The sequence below is a fragment of the Natrix helvetica genome, assembly GCF_964273705.1.
Source record: "Natrix helvetica genome assembly, chromosome: 5".
Taxonomy (NCBI): domain Eukaryota; kingdom Metazoa; phylum Chordata; class Lepidosauria; order Squamata; family Natricidae; genus Natrix; species Natrix helvetica.
The window spans coordinates 79,154,928-79,181,985 of record NC_138551.1 but is presented as its reverse complement, the minus strand read 5'-3'; the positions used below and the strand labels follow the sequence as shown (position 1 = coordinate 79,181,985).

Here is a 27,058-nt window from a genome sequence, read left to right as displayed (position 1 = left end):
CGGTCCACTGAGGGGGGCCCATCCGCTCCGGATCTGAGCGACTTTATCCTGCAGATATTCCCCAAACTCCTCTGCTCTGCCCTGCAAGGGTGCCCCTTGCGTCCTCTGTGACAAGAGGGAGCGGGTCACCCTAAACAGGGCGGCAGGGCGGTTATCCGCGGACGCAATAAGAGCAGCGCAATATCTACGTTTGGCCGCCCTTAATGCCACAAGGTAGGTCCGTAAATAGGCTCTTACCTGTGTTCACAGTCACCTGATCCGCCTTTCAGTTCTATTTAATACTTAAATTCAGATACACTTTCTTGATTGGAATTTATTTACATAATTCATTATATTTGACTCCCTATGATTGTGAAGAACACTTCCCTACTATTGGTCCCTAAAAAGCTGTTATGCCTGTCTTATCTAAATAAGATACAATAAACAAATGGCATTGCAATCTTAATTTGCTGATTTGGATCACAGATGTTATTTTTATAAGCCCTATGATGATTTCTTTGTACCTTATGCAAAGATCAAAGACCAATTAAGGTGGGAGTTTGATTTTTCTGTTCTATTAGTCGATTAGTTAGAGGGCTTGTATTGAAAAAGACTTGTGGTGACAAAACCTTACGACTCAATGTTTTTGCTTTGCAGAGACCGACAATGTGGCTGGTTTGGGTGGTGATATGCTTAATCCAGCAAGCAGTGACCTCAGAAAAATCTATAAATGGAAGATATTTGAATCCTGAACATTTGATGAACATTGTAAATGGCTCATCTAGGTGGTGGTAAAAGGGAAAGGATCCTCATGTTTTATTCAACCAGATGATCAAGAAAAAGGGTTTAATTGATTGAAGTTCCTGACTGTTTTGATTATTCTGGGAGACAGTTTTGAAATGTATTATTCAATTTTCATTTCCAGATTGAGTAACTCACACTAAAAAAACTACCTTTTTTATGGCCCTCACATACCTTAAACACTTCACCAAACTGGCTCTTTTGTAAGATACATAATCAATGATACCTTGCATCTAATCTATTATTGCTTTTGAAACCATTTAACCCCAACTTGGCATGTTATCGATTCCTCACAATATGAATTTAATCCCTTAATTCAGGGTAGAGTCAGGGTGACTGGATGGAGCTGAGCATTTATTGTCTGGATGCTCTTCCTGATGCCACATAGAGTAAGATTTTTTTCTAAACATCTGCTACTACCTAGATTGAACTTTCAACCTTCTGAGTGGAGAAATGAGTGTCTTCTCCACTAGTCTACCATGCTGCTTGATGAAGTAATTCATACTGACCATGTTAAAAAGGCATATCATCATTATGGCAATATTGCTGAAACACCCACTGTAAATTGTGCTTCTTTCGCAATTCTGTTTGGGAAAATAGAATTGTCTATTCTATTTCTGTTTGGATAGACAGGACATGACTACTTTGGAGTATTAAAAATATGTAGCTGGCTTGCCGTTAACTTCTAGTTCAAGGACATCCCACCCTGCACAAAGGGGAAAAAATTATACCACTATTTAAGATATGTAGACTTCAGCTCCCAGAATTCCCCAGCCAACATGGAAATGTTCATACATCTACAAGTTGTCAAGTTTGAAAAACATTAGATTGCAGAGAAGGAGCAGTTTCATCTAGTAAAAAAACCCAGAGAAAATACTTAGATAGTGACCAGTTATTTAAAAAATATTTACCATATTATGAATGGTTAGAGTAGTAATACTCCTGAATAGTATTTAGCTATTTCAAGGTGTTGTTGATTTAATTTTTTTGCAGAGTGAAATCATTCAATATTGGGGATACCCCAGTGAAGAGTATGACATCCTGACAAGTGATGGCTATTATCTCAAAGCAAACAGAATTCCTAATGGAATACACAGTCCTGAAAAGACAGGTACTTTGGAGATGAATTATTAGTATGGTGACATTTCTAAGGCAAATGTCGGCTAGATTAACTGCTTTAATACAAGTCAAGCAATGAGGGAAAAGCGTTTTCAATGTCATGAAATGACAAGTTAAAAAATATAAGAAAGAGAAGAATAGTGTGGACAATAATTTTTCCACACACTCTATTTCTTTACAATCAATTTCTATTTTGATGTTTTCCTTCCTTGCAATGGTCATGATCTTGGTCTTTTTGATGTTCATAAAAATACCAACATTCTCACTTGCTTCTTTGATTTTCTTGATTAGATGTTCCAGGTCTTCTTTGTTTAGTGTATAGTTTAGAATATAGTTTATATATATTGTTTAGAATATAGTATATTCTCATTTGGTTATTTTAAGGGTAATGTTTTAGTTTTAATTGTTTTTAGGGCTTTTAGCCTCATATTTATTCCTCTGTACAGGACTCTTAATTTTAACCTCCTCCACATACATACATATATTTATAGCCCTATTTATATTTGTATTTTTTCTGTGATTTATTGTGGACTGTACACCGCTGTCCCTTTTTGGGAGAGGGGGCGGTTTAGAAATGTGAATAAATAATAATAATAAATAATAATAAATAATAGTGAGATGAGAATTATATCATCATCATATCAAAGATCATTGATGTTTGTCCACCGATCTTTAGCCCAATGTTTAATTCTTCAAGATCTAGCTTCCGCATGATCCTTTTGGCATACAGATTGAATAACAAAAGAGAGAGAATGCAAGCTTGTCACACTCCATTCTCTCCTCTTTTAAAATACCCCTATAATCAGATCAGTATCTTCATATGGTGTTCACACAGTGTGACTTCCTGATTTGTTTATAGTGATTGCACCAACTTGACCAGATGTGCTGGTATCCCAAATCTTGCACAGCTCTCCATAGCTTCTCTTGATCAAAAACAATCAAATGCTTTCTTGTATTCGATGAAGCACATGTAAATGATCTTTTGGTATTCATGAGATTTTTCCATGATCCAATATAGATTTGCAATATGGTCATGGTGCCACAACACCCTCAACATCTGGTAATTTCCTTTTAATGGATGGTACTAGACATTATTGTATACTTTTAAGCAGAATCTTGCTGATGTGAGGGATGTCAGCAATTGTGCGATAATTGGGCCAATTTTTTTGAGTTATCCTTTTCCGGCAGTGGAATGAATACTGGACATTTCCAATTATTTGGCCATGTGTTGGTTTCCGAAATTTTCTGACAGAATTTTTTTGTGGGGTAGGCTCCCAGGTCTTTCTCCGACCCCGTAACTCACTTTTCAACAGCTGCCCAGAGACAGCAACTGCCACAGTCCTTATTAACCTGGGCAATAACCAATCTGTACGGGATTCTTTTCTTTTTGTCTTATCATGGTTAATGGGTTTGTGGCTACTCTTAGTTTGGCTCCTCAGTTGAGGCCTATTTAGCTTCGGTGACCTTTCCCATATACTTTCTGGTGGTATATGTACAGCATAGCTCTCAATAGAAAACTCAAGCCCTTCTTCCATTATAAGGGAGTATTCCCATGGAGGGGAGAATGGTCATTATTGTGATGAAAGCAGGAAGACCCTATAGATGCCCTGTTTCAGTTACTTCATTTTGATAACACATCTCCATGCAAGCGTTTTGTTTGCATGCTATGTTTTGTTTGTCTGTATGTGTAAAAGAAGAGCAGGCAGAGTCAGAGGGCAGAATTAAGTGAGTCATCAGCCTAGAATCATTAGATTCCCACAGTCTAAGTCCAACCCCTCTTGAATTCCATTGATTCCTATATAGCACCAATTTAGCATTGAACACCGACTAGATTCTTCTGAATAGGTTTGAGCAATAAACCTTCTCAACTACAACTTAAATATATGGTTCCTGATTCATTGTACCTGACGGTATATAGATGAGATGATAATCAGTGTGGGTGTAGTAGCTTAAGCATCAGGCTACAAATTGGAAACATTGAGTTCCTGTACTGCCTAAGGTAGCAAGCCAACTAGATTACCTTGGACAGGTCACCCTTTCTCACTTTTAGAATGGGGCAATCGCAAACCAATTTCAAAAAACCTTGTTAAGAAAACTGCACCCCCACCCTCTCCAAAATGAATGTAACTAAATCAGACCTGGGGACTTTTATGGACCCCAGGTCATATTCAGCCCTTTGCCTCTCCCTATCTGGCCTCTGTGAGGTCGATCAGAAATTAGAGATCAAATGTAAATAAGTGAATGCCATGAATGCAATACAACAGCATTGTTTTTAATTTGAAAGTGATTGATAATGTGTGTGAGCCTATGCACCTTCACAGAAATGTGTGGGCCCTATTAGTTCAGCTTCCACAACAGTTCCAGTTTCCCACGCGGCTCTGTTATTACTCAATCAACTTTGATATGCATCAAAGTTCCATTGACACTAAAGAAATTGGGACAAGTATGGCATCTTTTTTTTTTACTTTTTCTTTTAAGGAATTATACATCACATTTCAGACCATTTTTTCCACAGCAGTTACAACATAAAATAAAAATAGAATAAACAATGCACTACACTTGAGGCAGGAGGAAGGCTTTCCTTTGTGAAATCAGAGTTTTGCAATACAAATATCAATATTAAGATCTCACTGAAGTTGTATGTTTTGTAGGTCAGCATGTTGACCCTAAACTCTGATGGGCAAGTGTATGAAACATTTCCTCCACTGCTGCTATTCTATTGGTTACAATTAGCTAAGGAGGTCCCGCTGCATTTCATTTTGTGGGTTTGGGTGGCACTAAGATCTGCTCCATTTTTAGAATGCTTTCCTAGAGATATTGTCTTGCTTTACAATGTGATTGTTTTGCAATGACAGAAACAGCCGTTCCTGTTTTCTAATTTCAAAATAGCAACTTTTTTCAGCATAGCCTATTATAGATATTTTTTTAAATTGTGACCTTTATTTGAGTTACTTCCATTTAAAGCTCTTCTGCGAACAAAATGGTATGTAAGAGTCAAATGAAAAGTAATGCCTTCACCTAGTTGTAGTTTAAATAGGATATTTGGATCAGGGGTGAATTGCTGCTGGCGTTGCTGCCTGTTCACTTCGCAAGTGCGTGCATGTGCAGTCGACTGCAAATTGTTCTGCTCATGTGCAGAACATGAAAAAATGACTAAAAAATAAGCAGCGGCAACCTGGGAACCGGTTTGGGGGCATGGCCAGCCAATCGTCCCTACCAGTTCGGAGTCCCAATTTCCACTACCGGTTCGTCTGAACCGGTGCAAACCAGTAGCAACCCGCCTCTGATTTTGATGAACAAAAGAGGGGAAAATCCTTGAAATGTGCCCTTAATACCCTGAACTTATTTTTCCACATAATCATCAAATTCCTCTGCCAGTAATAGACAAGCTGCTTAAAACCTACAGAAAAGACCTCCACAATTTTGTTTTTTCAACCAGATCCTGATAGTCCTTTTCAATTCTTCATTTGAATCAGGTAGATGTCCACAAAAGTATTCCTTCCATTCTTTTTCCACGCAGGTGAAGCTTTGTGATCATATTTCCTGGACTAATGCTTTGTTTGTGTAATATAGTGAGCCTATGTTTCATTGCTGTCTGGGAAGAAAACCCTCATCTCAATTCTCATAACATGACAACGGCCAGCAAATTTCAACTACTGAAGCTTTCATCTCTGCCCTCAGCACGTGAAGAACCCATCCTACACAAACTGTCTAATGTTGAAGAATAGGACCAGACTTGGGATTTCCTCTGAAATCCCAAATTCCACAGTAATCCATTTTAAGTGATCTGCTGATTGTCCTTAATCTATTTATTAACTTTTAAAGTCAGTAGTTGCTGTCACAAGTTGTTCACTTTGCTCTGGCTCGTGCAAATAGGTTCTTTGTTATTCGCCATCTTTGCATATATATATTTTTACCCATGCGCATGGTTCCTGTCAATATAGTCATCATAAACAACCTGCATTCAACTATTAATCTCATTTGAACAGACTCCTTTGGCAGTAAAAAAAAAATCAGTCATGGCACATTGCTTAACGTGTAGCGATGATTCTCACTATGTTGTCCATTTCACAAACAATAGCAACACTAACTTTTCTCATAACAACTTTCCAATAATTGAAGTGAAACAATAGGTCCTAAAGAATATACCTGAACGCCTAGCATGTCAAGACTATTCTACCATCTATTGGCAATTTATAAAATTGCAAGCATTACTTTTCATTCAGCCTTCATACATTTATGCTCATATTCAGCCTCAAGGTTCCATAGTTATCATAAAGAGAGAATTGTTACATTCCATGTTTATAGAAATACAATGCTCCTTGCTAGAATGCTCCTTACATGTTGTAATACCTAATGTTTCTTATTTTCAAGGGCCTAAACCAGTTGTGTTACTGGTATCTGGTATTCTGACTGAAGGAAGAAGTTGGCTCATCAATCTTCCCGCCAACAGTCTGGGATTTGTTCTAGCAGACGCTGGCTATGATGTTTGGATAATAAATAACAGAGGGACTACCTGGTGTAGAAGGCATCAGAACCTAACAGCTGACCAAGAAGAATTTTGGGATTTCAGGTAAAGCTGGGAACAGTTTATATAGTAACTACCGTATTTTTCAGAGTATAAGACGCACCTTCCCCACCCCCCCCAAAAAGAGGTTGAAAATCAAGGTGCGTCTTATACACGGAATACAGCATTTTTGGCCTACCGAAACCCCACCCCCTTGCAAAAATGGACATGCAGAGGGTTTGGGAGGCTGGGGAGAGCTGTTTTTGCTCGTTTTTGCCATGCCCCCCCCCCAGTTCCCATCGGAACTCTACAAGCCTCCCAAAGAGTCTGCATGTCCCTTTTTTTGCCCATTTTTGTGAAAAACAGGCTGTTTTTTGGCCACCACAACCTCCAGGAGCATTCTACAAACCTCCCAAAGCTCTGCATACCCCCCCCTTTTTTTTTTTTTGCAAAAAATGAGGCATGCAGAGGCTTTGGGAGATCTGCAGAGTGCAAAAACTTTTTTAAAAAAATTTACCTCTTCAAAATTATAGTGTATCTTATGCTCCGGTGTGTCTTATAGTCTGAAAAATATAGTAAATATAAGTATATTTTATCCAGAGAAATAGGTCAGGCTTTGTAAAATAGGAGATATATCCTTTAGTAGCTTTTGAGATTGTATGACAGGTAATCCTTGAATTACAACCACAATGGAGCCCAAAATTTCTGTTGTTAAGTGAGACCTTTGCTAAATACGTTTTGTCCCATTTTAGGACCTTTCTTACCTCAGTGGCTAAGTGAATCACTGCATTTGATAGGTTAGTAACCCGATTGTTAAGTGAATCTGGCTTCCCCATTGACTTTGGTTGTCCAAAAGTCGCAAAAGGGGATCACATGACCTTGGGACATAGCAACGGTCAAAAATATGAGTCAGTTGCCAAGCATCTGAAATTAGATCAAGGGTCGTAAGTGTGAAAAATGGTAATAAGCAGGGACGTGCGGGCAGGGGAGGCAGGGGAGGCAGAGCCTCACCTCTCATCATGAAATAATAATATATAATAATAATATCCATGAGGGAGTTTCATATATATAAGAGGAAGAGGAGGGAGGAGGAGGAGCGCACGCGGGGCGGTGGCAGCTGGGCAACCGGCGGAGGCAGGAGGGTTCTCAGAAGCGCCAATAACCTTCCTGCCTCCGCTGTACTTTGCGCACTCCTCGTGACTGCAATAGACGTCCAGAAGTGGCAGGGGCTTGATGACATCGCCGCAGCTGCCATGTGTGGATGGACTGAGGTAGCCAGAGTGGCGCCGAGGCAGTCCGGCAGACGAGCGACCGAAGATCAGGCTGCCTGATCCTCCATCGCTCGCTCACTCGCTCTTTCGTCTGCCCGGACCCCTCGGCACCACTCTGGTTACCTCCGTCCGGCCGCGCCCAGCAGCGACGTCGGCGACGTCATCAAGATGAAGTGGCTTGGAGGCGAAGTGCTTTTCAGTGCTTTTCTGTGTGTCTGGCATTTAGGTAGATAGCCGGATGTCCTAAACGCCAGACGCACAGAAAAGCACTGAAAAGCAGCTGCTGTTGGGGATTGCGGAGTGCGAGCCAGCGGAGCGCGCTCAGGAAGGCGGGGAATGGGATCACGTGTGCTGGAGGATAAGGCAGCCTCAGCCTCCAGCACACGTGGTCCCATTCCCTACCTTCCTGATGACGTCAACAGCCTCAACTGCCATAAACCTCACCGCACATCACTGGTAATAAGTCACTTTTTTCAGTGCTGTTATAACTTTGACTGGTCACTAAATGAACAGTTGTACATCGAGGACTGCCTTCATATTCATATTTATAGTATGAATTGTCAGATTCATTGGATTTCTGACACTATTTTAGGGAGCCCATCGGAACATTTCCTTCCGGTTTCAATATCAGTTATTCATTAAGGTTTATCTGCTGCTACCGCCAGTTCGCTTAGGGATGTGCTGCGTGTGCGTGCATGCTTTGCGCATGCATGTGCTTGATGCACTCTATGCATGCATGCGCAGTACTGAAAAATGCTTCTGTGCATGCCAAGATGGCGGTGCCATAGACGCCGCTGAGAGAACCAGTTTGGGGGTGTGGCAAGCGAAGTTACTACCTACTTGGCCGAACCAATCCAAACCAGTAGGAACCCACTTCTGGTCCATGTATTAGTAGTCTTTGACAGTTACAACAGTTCGTTTAGTGACTGTTTAATGTTACAATGGCACTGAAAAAAGTGACTTATGACCGTTTTTCACACTTACAACTTTTGCAGTGTCCCTGTGGGAACATGACCAAAATTCAGACATTTGGCAAGTGACTCATGTTTATGACAGTTGCAGTATCCTGAGAGTCAGGGAATCTCACCTTTTATGACTTGCTGACAAGCAAAGTCAATGGGGAAGCCAAGTTCACTTAATAATTGCATTACTAATTTAATTGCTAGGGTGATTCACTTAACAACTGTGTCAAGAAAGGTCATAAAATGGGGCAAAACTCACTTAGCAAATGTCTCACTTAGCAACAGAAATTTTGGGCTCAATTGTGGTCATAAGTCGAGGACTACCCGTAGTCAAAGTTGGCTTGAAAGACCACAACAAGTTCTATGTAACCAAAATCGCATCATCTATACAAAAGAGGAAGGTGTGCCTGGAAAAAACCCAGCTGTTTGAAGAAATACGTTGTTAGGAGGAAACAGATTAAGGGAAATAAACAGAAAGAACTTCATAGAGGCTCAAACAAGCTCAGTTACAAAATTATGGCAAAGCAAATGGAAAACAAGTAAGGAGAGAAAACAGAAGTCATTATAGTATCTTAAATGGAAGCAAGACTGAGCCCTCATTGGTATATTCTCTTTCTGGGCTGACTTATTCTTAATTATTAAGGCAAATGCTATAAAGCATGGAGAGGAATTTAGGATCCCCAGTTTTTGCTAAAGTGCAGCACAAGCCATGTGAAATTTAAAAAGTGAGCAATTTGATAATGAAACAATTAAAATGACAGCTGCTATTTTGGAAATCTAATGGGTTTAGTTTATGTAACTAACTTAACATGTAATAAAAAAATAGTTTTCTTCACTTCTATGCTGTCTATGTAATACAAACAAACTAGAAACCAGGAGCCTGTGAGTTTCAATCCCACCTTAGCCATGAAAGCTGGCTGGGTGACTTTGGGCCAGTCATTCTCTTCCAACACAACTCACCTCCCAGTGTAGTTGTTATAGGCAAAATAGGAGGAGGAAGGAGTATAAGATGTGTTCACCTTCTTAATTTAAAAATAAATAAATAAAGGCAAGATTTAAAAAAAAACCTTGCAGCCTTCATATTTTTTTTAACCATTAACCTATTATACAGAATAAATCTCATCAGTGTTTTGTATCTTTGCTTATGTCTCTCTATTACAGTTTTCATGAAATGGCAATTTATGATGTTCCTGCAGCTATAAACTTTATTCTACATAAGACAAAGCAGGATAGTTTATATTACATTGGCCATTCTCAAGGAACTTCAGTGGGTAAGTTAAGAATGAATCATATTTAATCATTGCATCTTTCTCGAACAGTCAACGATTAAGCAGTATAGAAACATAGCTGTTTAATGATCAACAATATATTTACTAATCTATTGTGAAATATATGCCAAACATATGTCAGATATAAAAGTGTCTTGACAGCAAGAAACCTATCTTGAATTCTTGAAAGATAGATGGGAAACAGGATAAGTAGGTAGGTAGGTAGGTAGGTAGGTAGGTAGGTAGGTAGGTAGATGATAGATAGATAGATAGATAGATAGATAGATAGATAGATAGATAGATAGATAGATAGATAGATAGATAGATAGATGATAGATAGATGATAGATAGATGATAGATAGATAGATAGATAGATAGATAGATAGATAGATAGATAGATAGATAGATAGATAAATGATAGGTAGGTAGATAGGTAGGTAGGTAGGTAGGTAGGTAGGTAGGTAGGTAGGTAGGTAGGTAGGTAGATAGGTGGATAGGTGGATAGGTGGATAGGTAGATAGGTGGATAAATGCAAATAACTGATTTATTTATTTCTCTTTTTTTCTGAAAAATGCTGCAATAGTGACGAAACTAAGCCAGTCATGAATATAGTTTTTTTTATGTTCCTGTTAGAGGCATGGCAGAAATGTAGGAAAAGAATGAGATTTAAACTTTAACTTTGGAGTTAAGCAAAATGTTGATATCAAGGCTTTGTGAGACTAATCAAAAACATTGCATTTGGTCTTCTGCTATTAACCTTCCAAACAAGTAGAACTTGGTGGCCCTTGGTCCTTCCAAAGATAATATTTAGATTATGTTTAGCATTTAACTATGTGATGCCTAGGTGCAAGCAAAGCCCTCCCATATCATTTTATTAGCCTTCACTCTACCTGTTTGAGTAAACAGGCTCATCTTTCCAATCCTGTTCTGTCTTTGTTATATCCCATTAATTCACAATTCTTCTAATCCAGAATTCCTTCATATTTCTAATATTCAGTCTTCAAAAGAAATCAATCCACTTCAGATATTCTGCTGCAAAGAAAAGAAAGCCATGTTTATAAAAACAACAATAGGATGAGGAGGAGAAGGATAGCTGACACTTTCTTGCAAGCTTATCCTTTATGTATCTGTCAATCTTGGAACAAAACAAGTATAGCAACACCATCACTTAAATATCTATACAAATGCTGACACTACGTTTTGATCTACATTTTGCTTGGTTTCCATTTTTAAAAAACTTATATTTCTTTCAGGTCTTATTGCTTTTTCAGCCTTCCCACAGCTTGCTCAGAAAATAAAGCTTTTAATGTGCCTTGCACCTCCCTACACATTGAAGGACGTCAAAGGAATAGTAAAATATATCTTACTACTTCCCTACAAAGTTAAAAGAGTAGGTATTTCCCATAGGTTTACATTCTTATACTATTTGATTCAGTATAAAAATATAGATGTGTTATTATCTTCTGCAGTTCATATAATTTGGGAGTAGGCTTTAAATATCTGTTTAAAATTCAACTCCTTTTTTTTTCCTTGTACGGATTTCCTCCTCCCCTCCAACTTTCTGTATTTAAACACACACAAAAAAACCAACTTCGATTCCCCATCTTGCATAAGACATCATGTAATGAATCAGTTTTGAAAAAAACTGGTGGGGGTTTTTTTTGTACAAATGCTTGCTTTTTGAAGGGACCCTCCTTCATTATTAGAGATGTTCTTTTCCCCTTGACAGAATATTTGCAAAATGTTGCTTTCTTCATTTTGTCTTTTATAAAGATGGTGCAGAATTTTACATGAAGCTACATGCACAATATTTGCTTTTTAAAAGTTCTGCTGAAGATAGACTTTTATTTATTTTATTTATCTCCATTTTTTTCTCTCTCCACTTTTTAAAATCAGTTGTTTCTCTCCAAATTCTTGAATAATTCCTGGAAAACATATAGAAACCATTCTTTTCTGTTTCCACAAACAGTGTAAAAAAAATTTTAAAGGCCATTTTTCATTCACCTGCAGTTATTTTTCGCTAATTTTTAAATATCTATTTCCTGTCCCCCATCAGTGTAAGCCATATTTGCTTGATTTAATCACAGTATTTAACTTCACTTTCTCTTCTAAAATTCTTTGATAAAACTGATTAAACAAATTTATGCACTCCTCACTATAAAAGTAACTAGCTTTTTTTGTGACTCGTGACCATCTTTGATTGCTAACTCTCTTGCTATCAAAAAAATCTCACCTCTGCTTCCAGCAATTTTCCTGTGTTCTTTTGAAATCCTGGATCGTACTAAGAATTTATTCTAACACCAGGAAAACCTACCATATTTGCAGTTCCCCATGTTCAAAAAATGAGGAGAGCAGATCTTATAAGTCTTTGTTTCAGTGATCCTACATGTTAGCCTCGCCACAGACATTTGATTTGTCCCTTTGCTATTAAAAATGTAACTATTCTAGAAAGCCTTTGAGTTATGAGTTGTTAACATGGTAACTGTTTTGTGTATGTTAGGCTTCAACTGTTGTATTATTGTGTTGTATTTTTATCATGGATGGAGTGGCAGTTGGCATGCTTTATATTAATGAATGTTGTAAATAATATCCACTAATTATAGTAGTCAGAAATCCCATAAGTAAGGAATAAAGAAGGATTGCATGTATTTTAAAATATTGTTAAAATAATGCAGGGAATCAAAGGGTGTATTGAATTTGCTGAATTAAATGAAGAACTGATAAGTTATTCAATTAGAGGTGCTTCAATAGAATTTTGCAATAATATTTGTATTTGTATTTTGCAGTATTTATGGGGAAGTAAAGACTTCATTATTTTGGGCAACAGAGCAAAAAACATTAATGCCAATCTATGCAGCTACCCAGGATTACACAAGATTTGCATCCAATTAATTTTCTCTGTTGTGGGTTTTAATAAAAACAATATAAATATGGTAAGTGGATTGTGGAATTTTTTCTTTAGATAAATCAAAGTATTTAGTTTTAATATGGAATTTTATACGTAATGTTACAATAAAGGTATATATTATTTCTCCAAGTGATTTTTTTTTTACAAGAGTTCAAAATTTAGCAGATGCACCAACTTTTTCAATTAGTTTGTTTTCATTAGTTAATCTTATGTAGTAGCCTTGATTGCATGGTTGCAGTTGCCATCTTGATTTTTTGCCCCCCCCCCTTCCGTTCCTGTGGTCACCTTACTTGGTGACTGTTGGCCAATAATGAGATAGAATGTGTGTTCCTTGGTTTGAAAATTTCAAGATCACTGTCACCAAGAATTGAATAGTCTTTCTTCCTAAGAGAGGATTTAAAGAAATCTATCTGCCTCTCTTTTTGGCTTTAAGAAGCTTAATTGGTATATTATCTCTCAATCAATTTCTCAAATCTTTTAATTATTTTGTGTTTATTTTGTTTTCCCAGAGTCGAGCCGATCTTTTTTTGGGAACTTACCCTGATGTTTCTTCTATGAAAACTCTATTTCATTGGACCCAGGTAAAGTTTCATTTTCCAATTTTCTTTGCAAGTCAAAATAGAATGGTACTATTAGTTGCCATTTGATTAAATGTTTAGTATTAGGAATACACCAAAATCTCTGTTCCTCAAGTACTTCTTTGAAAACTAAAGTCTAGATCTGTGATGGCGAACCTATGGCACGCGTGCCACAAGTGGCACGCAGAGCCATTTGTCAGGGCATGCAAGGCGCGAAAAGAGCCTCTCCCGGCCCCTCGGAGGCTTCAGGGACCGTCCCTGAAGCCTTCGGAACGCTTAAAACCACCCTCCGAGCAAACCGGAAGTGACTTCCGGGTTGCTCGGAGGGTCGTTTTAAGCATTCCGAAGGCTTCAGGGACCGTCCGAGGCTTGACCTGATGCCTTCGGAGCGCTTAAAACGACCCTCCGAGCAACCCGGAAGTCACTTCTGGTTTGCTCGGAGGGTGGTTTTAAGCGCTCCGAAGGCTTCAGAGAAGCCTCTGGACAGTCCCTGAAGCCTCCGGAGGCTCTTTTCGCCCTCCACAGGCTCCTATAAAGCCTCTGGAGCCTGGGGAGGGCAAAAAAAACATGTAAAAATGGAGGGGGGTCACACGTTTTGCACGCATGCGCACTGGGGTGGTCGCGCGTTGCATTATGGGTGCAGCACGCCCGCACTCGACCCCCCTGCACTCTCCCCACTTGTGGCACGCGAGCCAAAAAAGGTTCGCCATCACTGGTCTAGATCATTGTCCTTAATCCTATAATTATTTGCTAAAAAACTCTAGTATTGTTGTTGATGGAATCTGGCTCTAATTCAAGACCTTCATCATAGCTCTGGGCTTATTCACAATCATTTAAAGATCAACCCACAGTAGTGACCATGTATTACACTAACTTCAGAGCAGTTGTCTTGTGATCTCTAGGATGCTTTCTAAAACGTGTGCTTGGACCCTTGCACACTGCCTGGCTTCTTGTGTAGCCCCCCCCCCCAAAAAAAAGGAAAAAAAGAATTGTTCCCTGGGTCTGAGAGTCAGTGCTTATTTTTGGGAGGAATGCTGCTTGTCACCTTAAAGAAAGCTGTGATATATCCCCTCTTTCAAAGGACTTCTCTGAATCCAACATGTACAATAACTAACATCTAATTTTGTCTATGGAGATTCTCAGTCATCCAGGTCATGGTTGTCCCAAAGGTGCTTTTTTTCAAGAGGCAACTGGGCTTTCTTGGGTTTTTTTGAAGATGTTTCACTTTTCTGAAGAGCTGAAGAAGCTTCTTGGATGAGAAGCAAATCATCAAAAACCAGAAAGTCCAGTTGCCTCTTGAAAAAGCACCTTTGGCATAATATCTAATTTCTTCAAAGATAATGAGGATCAACCACAGAGAGCCTTAGATGGAATGGATTATCTAGACCTTGTCAGAATTCAGAGCCTGGGCATGGGATGGATATAACCTTGATTAGGGTAGTGGATGAAGTTTCTTGAGATCTGGAGGACAGTAGAAGTTCTTTTAGACTTCTCTGGGGCTTTCGATCTCTGGGCCTAGATCTATTATTCTAGGCTATCTTTGGGGTTGGGATTGGAGATGCTGTTTTGCAACACTATCTTCCTCTACGGCCCGTTCCAATTGCTGGTAATAGGAAAAAGGAGGTCAAATCAGTGACTGTTCCACCCCCCCCCATTGATTAATATCTCCATGAAACCACTGGATGAGAGTGATTTGTAATTTGTAGTTCTACAAATTAGTAGGATGATGATACTTTGCTTTCCATCTTCACCCTGTGGAGGTCTTGTTCCACTGAGTTCTGGATGGGAATGAAATTTAATCCGGGCAAGACATAGTTACTGTTTCCATTGGAGTACTTAATAGCTCCAATGGTATGTCTTGAAGCATGACCATTAGGGAGCAGGTCACTGTTTTGGGATCCTCCTGGACTTGCAACTCTTCCTTGAACAGCAAGTGGAAGCTGCAGCCAGGGATCCTTTGGCAGTTGTGGCCCTAGGCAAGACAACGGTCTTTCTCCTATGCGCTGCTTGGACAGTCCAAGCATGGGTTAACACAGTCTAACTGCCCTAGGACTGAGTGAGTTTTTTTGTTGACCACGCCTCCCTTTGCCTCGTGCAAGTCAGTTTTAAAAACTCAGTCCGCCCGTTTTGACTGTATCAGGGGAGCTCCTCAGTTTTAGATCAGTTATACTGGACTCCCCATATATTAGATTTCAAAAAATTTATTAATCCGATATTGACACGCTGGAAATCACTCTACAACTGAAATATTGCCTGCTGGAAGTGACTGCTGAGGTACCTGACGCTCGCTGAGCATAAAGGCGAGTGCGCAGGAGTCTGTGAGTTGTCCGGCGGCTGCCAGCACTCGGAGGGAGGCAGGAGGTTCCCTCCCCCCCAAATCACCCCGACGCGCTTTAGGCTAGCTAGGAGGAGCTCCGAGACTCTCCAGCATAGCGGCAGCCATTGCCTTGCCCAGCAACAGCGGCAGCCAGTTTGAAGGATTTTTTGCGCGCTTTCTGCCGCAGCCCGTACATTACTGTAAGGCGACAAGCATAGAGACGGCCATTTTGAAGGGTTTCGCGCGCTTTTTGCCGCAGCCCGAGCATTTCTGTAAGGCGTTAGCTGCGCGTGCAGTGGCGGCCATTTTGTCTGCACCGAAGCCATTTGGAGACAGCGGAGCAGAGAGAAGGACGTTCCAAGACTCAGCAGCAACGATAAATAGTTATTTACGTGGGCCTTGTCCGGAGCACCAGCAAGGCCCACTACTACCAAGACTACGACACCCCCAGTATTCAAGGCGGCATCGGCAGGTTAGAGGGTCTTGTCCCTTAGGCTTCCCTCCTAACCTTTGGCGGTTCGACGGGTGTTCTTCGGCCGGCTGGCCCACGCCTCAATCCCCTCCACCGCCTCGATCCCAGCCTTCCTGCCTTGCTGCACCAACCTCATGGGAGACAAAGGGACTGTAGAGATGCAGGCTGGGCCCTCCTGAAAGCGGAGCAAATTAGATCTGGCTCCTAGCGGGGGTAAAGGGAACAGGAGCGGTGCTAGAAGGGCATCCCCAGAGCCCCAAGGGGGTGCGGATAAAAGCACCCGCAAACACAAAGCCCCGCAACCTCCTAGGCCTAGTGGTCGATGCCTGGCATGTATTACCTGACACTGTAGTTTCTTCCCCAAACCCCCAAAATTTTAACGTTAGACTATCTACCGTGGACCTCACCCCATTCCTAAGAGGTCTTTAAGGGGCATGCATAAGTGCGCCAGCGTGCCTACCATCCCTGTCCTAATATTCCCTTGTATTTGTATTCATTTCATGTATTCATAATCATATTTATACTTATATCTGTTATCTAATTCATGCTTTGACGAAATAATAAATAAATAATAAATAAATAAATAAATAAATAAATAATAAATAAATAAATAAATAAATAAATAAATAAATAAATAAATAAATAAATAAATAAATAAATAAATAAATAAATAAATAAAATAGTATCTTGTTACATTGACTCATATCCCATTATCACTCTCCTAGAATGCTACTCTGTTCTTTACATGCGGATGTCTCTAAAGCAAACTCAGAACCTTCAGTTGGGCCAAAATACAGCCGCCAGTGCATTCTCCAACACTCGTCAGAGTACATCACAATTGTATTACAGGCCCTATAGTGGCTTCCTAAAGCTTTCTGCATGCAATTTAAAACGCTGGCCTTAGCCCATCAAGGCAAATTATCTTCCCACTAGAAGTATGTTTTCCCATAGAACTGGTACAGCCTATTCATACTTACCAGGATAAGGATAATAGTAGTTTTGCACTTTTGTGAGGTGACAATGCCCAAATTATCTGTCAAATGGACAGTTGAAAGCTTGCCATGTATCAATGCGTGTTCCAGGATGGTTGAGCCTTAACATAATGAACTCTCTCTTTTGGGAGAGAACCATTAAAAAGGATTTGCCTCCAATGTGTACTGTATGATCAAATTGATAAGCAAGTACTATTTGAATTTCTGGCTACGAATTTTAGTAAATTAGTAATATAATTGTCTAGAAGGTCCCAGGGATTGCTAATGTAATAATAATGTAATGGAGGAAGGGGTATACAAATATTTATAAACAAAATATTGCAAGGCAAATTTAAGGAGAAAATCTAAGGCTGAACTGGTTCTAGCATACTTGTGAGAATACTAAATGGAAATTGTTATCATAACCAACATTACCAAAACTCAGTCATTTCTTTAATAAAGGGGACATAGAAGACTTAACCAGACAAAATAGATAAGCCATATTTTTTTGAAAGAGGAGCATGTCAGAATTGCAATATAATCCAGGACTGAGATGTCAAGATTGTTTACTTTTTGCCTTGATGTTCTAAGAAAGGATGGGAATTAGATCATGATCATAGGAAAATCAATTGGTATCAGGAAGCTCAATCCAGGCCCACACTGAACTATCAGGAAACATAAGAGAAATCAAGTGACATAGCATCTGCATAGTGAGTAGCAAATGTCTCCCACAATAGGCAAATGGATTGAACTTGTTTTGCCTATGGGTGTGATGGTGAGCCTATGGCACGCGTGCCAGAAGTGGCACGCAGAGCCCTCTCTGTGGCATGTGCGCCGTCACCAGCTGCTCTTCTGGTTTCAGGTGCTGATCTTTGCACCTGCCAGAGCCCCAGAAATCCCAAGACCAGCTGGCTGGCATGTATACGCATGCCAGAACCTAGAAGACCAGGTGGCCAGCAGGCGCATGCACACCAGCCAGCTGGTCTTCGGGTTTCCAGGGCTCCAGAGCATGGGGAAACCAGCTGGCCAGTGCGCATGCCGGAACCAGAACACCAAGTGTGCATGCACGTGCCGGCCAGCTGGTCTTTGAGTTTCCGGGCTCCGGCATGTGCATGCGTTCAAGTTTGTGCACTTGGTGCTGAAAAGGTTCACCATTCCTGGACTATGACGTCTTTGATTAATCAGATGCAGAAGCTGGGTTTGAGCTAATAGAGTTCTGTGAAAGACCCAACCCATCTGAAATGGTGGGTAGGGGAACTTCTAAATCTACATAGCTTGAGGCTCCCTAAGATTGAAAGCAATTTTCAATGGAGTGAAATATCCAAATATTCTTTATAGACCATCTTCCATTTTACGACAAATTTTGCAAAGTGGAGAGAGGACCTGATAATTAAGATCCTTTCATTTTGAATTTATATTTGTCTCAAATTTCAGATTTTAAAAAAGTAAATATGAAAGTTTGTTAACTATACACAACTCTTTCTTCCCAATTTAGATTTTTGAATCAAATGAATTTAAACATTTTGACTATGGAAACCAGAACAAAGCTATATACAACATGGTGAGAAAAACATTGTTACAATGCTTATAATGGGACATGTATTTGCATACATACACAAAGATGTGTGGTTTCTGGGCAGCCATCTTCACAATATTCCTATTTCCCACAACCTTGGTGGCAGCCTACTCTGCATAATACCATTTTCCCCCCAAAATACAACACGTCCTGAAACTAAAGCCTTGCCACATTTTTCGGGTGGGCAAAAATATAAGCCCCGCCCCGAAAATAAGCCTCCTGGACAACATCCCCCCCTCTGGCGAGGCACAGCACCGCTCACTGACCTAGTGGTATTCCGAAGGCGGCAAGCCATGGGAGCCGAGGAGGGGGGAGAAAGGCACTCATGTTGCTTGGCACCTTCGGGATACCGCTAGGTAGGGGAGTGGCATTCTGCCTGGCTGGAGAGGAGAGTTGCCGGGCGGTTGCTCCCTTGCAAGTAGGCTCCCGAAGAGCCGGGCACAGCCTCAGGGGCGAAGCAGGCATGAGGTGACCATGCTCACGAGCAGCCACTTGGCAAACCCTCTCTCCAGCCGGCCAGAGCAACATTCATTGACCTAGGGAGTATCCCTAAGGCACCAAGCGATGTGGCGTTCTGCCCGCCCCTCAGCTACCGCAGCTTGGCACATTTGGGATACCCCCTAGGTCAGTGCATGGAGCTCTGCCCGGCTGGAGATGGGGGTTGCACGAGTGCCTGCTCCGCCCCCAGCTCACATGCCTCCCAGCCTCACCATGCCCTTGCAGCCACCGCTGAGCTCCAAGCAAAATTTCTTCTCCAGCTTCCAAACTCCAGAACTCGGCTTCTGATTCTTCCAGCAGCGGCCACTCTAGGAGTGTTTTCTATGGTTATGGGCAGGATGCCGGACAAAGTCTTCTGGGATCCTGCCCATAACCACACTCCTAGAGCGGCTGCTGCTGGAAGAATCGGAAGCTTGGCGCCTTAGGGATACTCCCTAGGTCAGTGAATGGTGCTCTGCCCGGGTGGAGAGGGGGTTTGCCGGGTGGCTGCTCGTGAGCATGGTCACCTCATGGCTGCTTCACCCCTGAGGCTGTGTCCAGCTCTTCGAGAGCCTGCTCGCAAGGGAGCAACCGCCCGGCAACCCTAAAACAATAAGCCCTCCCCTCTAATAAGCCCAAGGCCATATTTCATGAGTCAAAAAAATATAAGACGCTGTTGTATTTTCAGGGAAACACGGTATTACCATCCATACTGTTTCAAAGCAATTTCCTCCCTGCAATGGATTAATCAAAGTCTAACTGGGAGGAAAAGTGTGCTAAATTAAAGCTGTAGTGCTTTTAGCCAGTTTCTTTTGTATGTCCAGTGTAACATCTTCCTCCATTGCAGTCTCAATTTTGTCAAGGAGAACTTGTTCCTGTTCCCTAGCATCTTTAAGCCAGTCTGTTTATAGGGACAGAAACTATTGAAATTAACTTTTGGATCTAGTTTTCAAAAATATCTTTTCTTGTCCAATCTTAAAATATTTTGCTTCATTCTGTAATTGTAAGTTGACTTTGTGTTATTCTTTTATTGTAATCTTTGGTTCCCTTTAGTTTCCTCTAGTGTCCAGGTTTGAAAAACTTACTATATTTTTTAAAAAGATCAAAACAAAAATGCTTTTTCTATAGACAGGATTCTTTATAATTAATTCCAAAATCTAATTCAAATTTATCTGGACCTTTAGTTTGTAGTTTTCTAAGTTTTAATAACTTTTATGTTTATCTCATGGAGCTCTAAACCTGCCAGAGGACGCAAAGCAGAGGTGGGTTGCTACCAGTTTGCACCGGGGTGAGCCAGTAGTGGAAATTGGGACTGGGTTGCCAAACTGGTAGGGACAGTAGGCTGGCCATACCCCTGAACCAGTTCCCTAATCACCACTGCCGTTGCTGGCTTAGTTTTTAATCATTTTTTCATGTTCTGCGCATGCACAAAACAATTTACACTCAACTGTGCACATGTGTGCAGCACATGTCTGGCCCGTGCGAGTGAAGCAAACCGGCAGCAACCCCGGCAGCAACCCACCTCTGCCACAAAGCTGTCTGGAGCACTTGTGGGTGACCTCAAGTCCTCTCCTTCTCCAGAGAAGAAGTATCAAAGAGTCAATGTAGTTGCTGAGTTTTCATTCTGCCATGGTCATTGGTTTTCTTTTTTCGGGGCACCACTTCTTTCTTGGAAGTCTTGTGACTTAGTGCATTATAAAATGGGCTTCTCTGTATTAAATTGGGCTTCTCTGTATTAAATTATTAAATTACTAATGTACTAAACATTATGAATGCAATTTCTCTATACCAAAATATACCAAAATATCATAATGCAAATCTCCTTTTAATTACATTTATGGGTAAATTTCACATTTTTCCAAATAGATTGTAAAAATATACCTATCAATCAACGTATTTTAATTACATACATGGGTAAATTTCATACATGGGTGAATTTCACATTTTTCCAAATAGATTGTAAAAATATACCTATCAATCAACGTATTTTTTTCCCCAGCAATTTTTGAAATGATTGAATTTGGTATGATCTGATACAAAATATGCAGATGTGATTCATCCTGAGTTACTGCTTAATGAAACCTTTAATGTAAGAGCTTTGTAACTTAACAGTCACAAAATAAGAATTGTGTATCACAGAAGATAAAAGGATCTGTCAAAGAATAGGTATTTTTTTTCAGATCTGGATGCATGAAACTAGAATATTGGTATTACTGAAAGATGAAATATCTGGAAATAGGCAAGCTGAAGACTTTTTTCATATTTTGCATCTTTTCTTCCACAGACCAAGCCCCCATTTTATAAAATCGAAGATATAACTGTGCCAACAGCTGTTTGGAGTGGTGGGAATGACTTCATTGCAAATCCAGAGAATATCAATTATCTGCTCCCGCGACTTACTAACTTAGTTTTCCATAAATATATTCCTAGCTGGAACCATGCTGATTTTATCTGGGGCCTTGATGTCTCAAAACTCTTGCACGAGGATATTTTTCATCTGATGCAGAACTATAGATAAATATAGATGGAAGTTTTCTCTGGCAATAGAGTATAACAACAATTGGAATTTGATGTAGAAAATAAACAGTTTATATTTTCCAAATTAGTTTTGAAATGTTGCTATCCCCTTTTGTCAGAAAATGTCTTCCAGACGCCTTTTGCTGAAAGTAAAAGAGGGAAAGTAATAGAAAAATAGAGAAGGAAAAAAAATAAAAAGAAGTAGCTTCTCATCTTCTCTACAGCAATTATAGATATAATTATAAATTTACCTCTTACTCTAAGGGCAAAGCTCAACTATCTTTTTTTCTATGATCCATCCTGTCTAATTATCAACCTCATACATTATAAGTTCATTTTTTTTCTGTTTCAAGCAAAAAGTCCATAAGGGTTTCCACTTAGTAATGAATGCTAGATATTGTCTTTTCTCTGATCAAAGTCAATTTAGCTACCTCAGCAAATTCCACCAACTGTTCCTCCATTGTAAGGTAAAGATTCCCCTCGCACATATATGCTAGTTGTTCCTGACTCTAGGGGACAGTGCTCATCTCCGTTTCAAAGCCAATGAGCCAGCGCTGTCCGAAGACCTCTCCGTGGTCATGTGGCCGGCATGATTAAATGCCAAAGGTGCACAGAACACTGTTACCTTTCCACCAAAGGTGGTCCCTATTTTTCTACTTGCATTTTTACATACTTTTGAACTTCTAGGTTGGTGGAAGCTGGGACAAGTAACGGGAGCTCACTCCGTTACACAGAGCTAGGGATTCGAACCGCTGAACTGCCAACTTTTTTGATCGAAAAATTCAGCAACTTAGCCACTTAGCCACCATGTCCTTCCATTGTAGGTAGTGCCAAATCATTTCATTTTTGTGCAAACAATAATCTTACTAATTCACATTTCTATTTTGCTGTTACATTAGTCAGTCTAACATGTTAACTCACAAGTTAAGTTAGTCCAAGCTTGTCTTCACTTACAATTCCTATGTAGCTCACAGACATCAATCACTTTGTATGCAAGTGCTAACTCAGACACCAAACCTAGGTAAATTCAGGCAGAAGTTAGTGTGGCTCAAGTCAAGGATTCAAAAAGAATTCCTACAGCATGTGGGGTCCTTGGTGATCACTGAACTTGGTTGTTTTCTTGCAAATGTTTCATTAACAAACTAGGTAATACAACTGATGAAGTTATGAAGCTTAATAATGAAACAACTGCAAGAAAACAACCAAGTTCAGAGAGCATCAAGGACCCCACAGTTCAACCCCAAAATACAAATATTCTTTTCTATTAGAATTCTTACGATATGTTATGGCAAATATTAAAGATACATTTCACAGTTAAATCTACATGTTGATTTAACAGGCATTTATAATAACTCCTCCTGTAAAACAAAACATAACCCAGAGGCTTGTGGAAGGAGCCACCCTGGAGACAACTTTTTTTCCAACTCTTCCCCCTCGCCCCCAGCTGTGCTCGGAATTGATAACATTGTGCTCCTATTGGGAGGGATTGGTCTGAAACTGAAGGCTTAGACTGTATAAATTGCTCTGTTATATCAAACCTTTGTAATTGCTAGACTGCAGCAAAACTGCTTTTCAAATAGCAACTGGGCTTTCTTTGATGTTTCCTAGGCTTTGCGAGACTGTACATTATTTCATTGCTTTACTCTCTTATTAAACAAGAAGAAAAAATATTTCCTGCTCTCTAATGAACTTTGTCTCATGATCCCCCCCTCCCTCCGGATGAGCATTAACTGTCTGCTAGTGCCACCCATCAGGTAAGAACCTGAAGGAATAATAAACAACAGATGCCATTTAAAGCAATATGAAATCATGGTGTGAGAGGCACTTTGTTCCATAATTGTAGCTTATGTGGGTTGCAACTATTGGTTCTTTAGCAACCAGGTTTATAGTCGTAGGCTCCCTTCTCCCATCTGGCACCAAGAAACATTGCCACATTGGCTGATGATGAGTGACTTTTGTGCTTTCATATGAGGGAATGAGGGATACTTCCTCTTCCCCAGGCTGCATGCAATAAATTATTGATGGAAATCAAACCTGTTGATGGGAAGCTAGTTATGTGATCAGGAAGAGTGCAAGGTTAATTACACTGATAGTTACAGTGGAAATATTTGCATAGCAGCATCATTATCTTCAAATATTTGCATTGCAGCATCCTTATCTTCTGAGCCTAAGAGCCCTGGAGACACCATGACTTCCTTAGAAGGAGCAAGAGGGGGGAAAAGTAGCTTGATAGACACTGGTTAACCTTGCAGATTTTTTACAAAATCTAATACACTGAACAAGTAGAAACCAAAGCTCAACAGGTGCCACAAATGGTCTACTCCACGACTTTCCTATGGAATACCCTGGTGTTCAGCCTATACTTCAAGTGGGGATTGAGAAGAGGTATATTGTGAGAGCTTAACCTGACACTGTTATATGTGTAAAAGACTTTTCAATATTCCTTGTATTGAAAGGAGCTTCACGACTTTTGGACGCTTCTGTTATCTGCTAAATAGAACTTCATTTATCCCTTCTGATTGGTTTGGTGATCTGCAGCAAACCTCCAGCTGTTATTAGCTTACTCCTTTATCAAAACTTGCTCTCAGCACATGTTGCTGTCAGGTCAATTGGCCTCTGCAAATATGTTCATTCATGTGTTGCTTGGATCCTGTTCCAAACAGGAGTTCTTCTGAAAGATTTTATTCTTTTTTTCCTGCTGGAGCTTTGCATTCAGTGAGAAGTATTGAACACAAACATATTTTGCTACAGTAAGGATTCACTCATGTTTCACCTGGCATTCCTTGCTGGAAAGAAGATGCCCTGCTGCTTGTGTTCCACAGCTGATCCTCTCTTCCACTGATTCTACTGGGTGGAGAAAAGGAAAGTTAAATGGAACATTAAATGGAACACACACGAAGGTGGGCACACACTGGACCTTGTTTTTGTCTCTGGACAGTGGACGAGTGATCTGGGAATAGGGGATTTGGTTATTACACCCCTGTCATGGTCAGATCACTCATTTCTCCGGCTCGACTTCCCCGGTGCTACCCCCCACCGTGGGGAGGCGGAACCTGACTGTCCCAGATGGTTCCGCCCCAGGCGACTGATGGAACCTGATAGGTTCCAGACGGAGCTTGGGCCACTTCCTGTAGCCCTGACCCACTCCCGGACGGAGGATCTAGTGGCCGCTTGGAATAGGGCGGCTGCTGGGGCCTTGGACCGGGTAGTGCCTTTGCGGCCTCTCCTGCGGCAACGAACCACCCTGGCTCCTTGGTTTACCGAGGAGCTGAGGGTGATGAAACGCCACAAGAGACACCTAGAAAGCAGGTGGAGGTCCTCACGCTCCGAATCTGACCGAACACAGGTAAGATCCTATTTACGGACCTACCTTGTGGCACTGAGAGCGGCCAAACGTAGACACTGTGCCGCTCTTATTGCGTCCGCAGATAACCGCCCTGCCGCCCTGTTTCGGGAGACCCGCTCCCTCTTATCACAGAGGCCGCGGGAAGCCCCTTTGCAGGGTAGAGCAGAGGAGTTTGGGGAATATCTGCAGGACAAAATCGCTCAGATCCGGAGTGGATGGGCCCCCTTCAGTGGCCCAGGGGAGACATCGGAAGCAAGTCTTGAGGCACCACGCTGGGAGGAGTTTGACTCTGTTGCCCCTGAGGATTTGGACAGGTTACGTGGGCGACTGCGAGCCACTACATGTTTATTGGACCCGTGTCCCTCCTGGCTTGTACTGGCATCCTGGGAGGTTACACGAGGCTGGCTCCTGGGTCTTGTGAACGCTTCATTGGAGGAGGGGTCCTTGCCGGTCACCTTGAAAGAGGCGGTGGTGAGGCCCCTACTCAAGAGGCCTTCCCTGGACCCGGGGGAGCTAGCTAATTATCGTCCCATCTCCAACCTTCCCTTTTTAGCGAAGGTTGTAGAGAGTGTGGTGGCACAACAGTTCCCACGTCACCTGGAGGAAACCGACTATCTAGACCCACGCCAGTCCGGCTTCCAGCCCGGTCACAGCACGGAGACGGCCTTGGTCACGTTGGTGGATGATCTCTGGAGGGCCAGAGATAGGGGTTGTTCCTCTATCCTGGTCCTATTAGATCTATCAGCGGCCTTCGATACCATCAACCATGGTATCCTATTGCGCCGGCTGGAGGGGATGGGAGTAGGGGGCACTGTTTTGCGGTGGTTCTGCTCCTACCTCTCCGACCGGACGCAATGTGTGTTGGCAGGGGAGCAGAGGTCGACCCTGAGGCCACTCACTTGTGGGGTGCCGCAGGGGTCGGTCCTCTCGCTCCTCCTGTTCAACACATACATGAAGCCGCTGGGTGAGATCATCCGTGGTTTTGGGGTTGGATACCATCTGTACGCTGATGACACACAACTGTACATTTCCACCCCAAACCACCCCAACGAGGCCGTCGAAATGATGTCCCAGTGCTTGGAAGCCGTTCGGGTCTGGATGGGGGACAACAGACTCAGACTCAACCCCTGCAAGACTGAGTGGCTGTGGCTACCGGCGCCCCGGTTCAACCAGTGGATCCCATCGCTGGCCATAGGGGGCGAACATCTGACCCCCGTGGAACGGGCGCGCAATTTGGGCGTCCTCCTTGATGCCCGGCTGTCGATGGATGACCATGTGGCAGCCGTGGCAAGGGGGACGTTCCACCAGGTTCGCCTGGTGCACCAATTGCGCCCCCTATTGGATCAGGACGCCTTACGCACGGTCACTCATGCGCTGGTGACGTCTCGCCTGGACTACTGCAACGCTCTCTACATGGGGCTCCCCTTGAGATGCACCCGAAGACTACAGCTAGTTCAGAATGCGGCCGCGCGGGCCATCATGGGAGGAACAAGATACTCCTATATAACACCACTCCTGCGCGAGCTGCACTGGCTGCCTGTGGTTTTTCGGGTGCGTTTCAAGGTGTTGGTTACTATCTTCAAAGCGCTCCATGGCATGGGACCTAGTTACCTGCGGGATCGCATCTCACCTCATACATCCCTGCGACCAATCCGCTCTCACAGGGAGGGACTCCTCCGGGTGCCGTCCACTAAGCAGTGTCAACGGGCGGCGCCTAGGAGCAGAGCCTTCTCTGTGATGGGCCCAACCCTCTGGAATGACCTCCCCCCTGATATTAGAACTACCACCGACCTCCGCTCCTTCCGACAGAAGCTTAAGACCCACCTGTTCCAATTAGCTGGCTTAACTGATTTATAGTCCCATTTTACCTCCTGGCAAACATCTTATTGGGTAATTTTTAAGGGTATTTTAATGTTTATTTGTATTTTATCTTAAATATTGTACAGTCCACATCCTACCTCCTCCGTGTACCTATTTGTATATTTAATG

The 27,058-nt window shown here is 41.7% G+C and overlaps 1 protein-coding gene across 1 annotated transcript; it reads left to right on the top strand.

Annotated features, from left to right (window-relative positions):
• Window positions 1-645: 645 nt before the first annotated feature.
• Window positions 646-21,724, top strand: LOC309393521 (lipase member M-like; the record flags this gene model as incomplete). Its single annotated transcript, XM_081955832.1, has 9 exons — window positions 646-747; window positions 1,774-1,891; window positions 6,274-6,472; window positions 9,801-9,910; window positions 11,161-11,297; window positions 12,694-12,840; window positions 13,325-13,396; window positions 18,649-18,714; window positions 21,491-21,724. 9 exons carry the CDS (start codon window positions 646-648, stop codon window positions 21,722-21,724), a joined length of 1,185 nt encoding a protein of 394 aa, XP_081811958.1.
• Between the last annotated feature and the right edge of the window lie 5,334 nt (window positions 21,725-27,058).